Below are 1,412 nucleotides of genomic sequence, written 5' to 3' on the forward strand. Positions count from 1 at the left end.
GATGTGACCGATACATGTGGATTGTCTTATTTAACTGGCTGTTAAATTATCGCAGTTTCCCAGCTGTGAANCGTGCATGTTACTATCAGAGGTTGCTGAGGACTGCACGGGAACATCGTTGGTTCCAATTATAGCCCCGGCCTGTATTAGCGTCCGGCCATTATTTACCCCCGCCAACAGCAAAACCGGCCATTATTAGAGACCCGGCTGCTAATGGAATACAGGCCAATATTAGAGGATTTACGGTAGTTAGATAACATGCACTTGAAATTAAACAATGCTATTCTGTTTTCTTATTCTAAGTGTAAATTGCCTTGTTCCATTGGCAAGATGTCTCTTTTACTACCTTAATCCAAGAGCAAGTGCACTTATTTTAAGAAAAAAATGACTTTTTTTTACTGTGAGTGTTATTTGACTCCTCCGGTTTTTAACTCTCACTTTGCCTGCAGGATGTTTGTTTCAGCCAAAATCTGCAGCCGCCTCTCATCAGACTAATTCCTGGTTTTGCTATTTTCTGATAGGCCAGCCATCCGTCCATCACATCCTCCTCTGCCTTCAGCCCCGCCCTCAGCATTGACAGCCAGGGTTCGGGTACGCCTGTTATCATGTGCCGCAGTCCAACAGGTCAAATGCTTGTATTGGATCTTCGTACGAGTTTGAAAAAGAAATAAAAGGGCTTTTCTTCTAGTTGTTGTTTTTGGTTTAATCTTGACACCTTCTCTTATGTCCTGCAGATGGGAAAGGCAAAACATCACCAAGGTCCAACTTGAAGTTTCGCTTTGACAAAATGAGCCACTCATCCACAGCTGTGAGTCGGATTCTGCTCCCCTGGGCCGGCGATTTGTTTATCAATGTGTAACTTAGAGGAACTTTCTGTCTTTCTCTCCTTTCTTTTAGTCTGAGTAGATCTGAAGGAAGGAAAAGCAGCAGACTTTCGTGACGAAGACGCAGTGAAAGCTGAAGAAATCACAACAATCACCAGAAAAAGGAGAGAAAAAAATCCTTCTTTTTTCTCATAACCATAAGCAAAAGGCTAATCTGACTATAGCTGCACCGGAGACCCCGCACACTATAAACGACGTACTGATATAACTGTGAGTGGAAGTGAAGGGAGGCGGTATGACTGATTGTTCTGATCACTTGAAGGTCTCAGCATGGCTGTAAAACTGTGAGCGTAGACCCGGCTGTAGACTCCGCCGCAGCTTTTCATCTTCCGTATAAATGTAGAAGTTTATGGCCGAACTGTTAGTCCTCGTCCAGTCGAGCACTTTGTGGAAGATCTACAGAGAGCAGCAGGTTCCTTTTACCTTTACCCTTCAATGGTACGTCTGCAAACCGTTCCTCTTCTGCATAGGCTGCGTTCACACTGCAGGCCTTGATGATCGATTCCAATTTTTATTTGTGAAATCCCA

At 43.9% G+C, this 1,412-nt stretch overlaps 1 protein-coding gene across 1 annotated transcript in view; it reads left to right on the forward strand.

The window, feature by feature from the left end:
- Positions 1-1,406, forward strand: part of rap1gap2 (RAP1 GTPase activating protein 2) — a 100,743-nt gene extending 99,337 nt beyond the window's left edge. The window contains 3 exon segments of the mRNA XM_015399489.1: positions 522-624; positions 735-808; positions 898-1,406. Coding sequence (XP_015254975.1) covers positions 522-624; positions 735-808; positions 898-906 — 186 coding nt within the window. The 3' untranslated portion in view covers positions 907-1,406.
- The last annotated feature ends 6 nt before the right edge of the window (positions 1,407-1,412 follow it).

Source organism: Cyprinodon variegatus, unplaced genomic scaffold, assembly GCF_000732505.1.
Source record: "Cyprinodon variegatus isolate N-32 unplaced genomic scaffold, C_variegatus-1.0 Scaffold1018, whole genome shotgun sequence".
Taxonomy (NCBI): domain Eukaryota; kingdom Metazoa; phylum Chordata; class Actinopteri; order Cyprinodontiformes; family Cyprinodontidae; genus Cyprinodon; species Cyprinodon variegatus.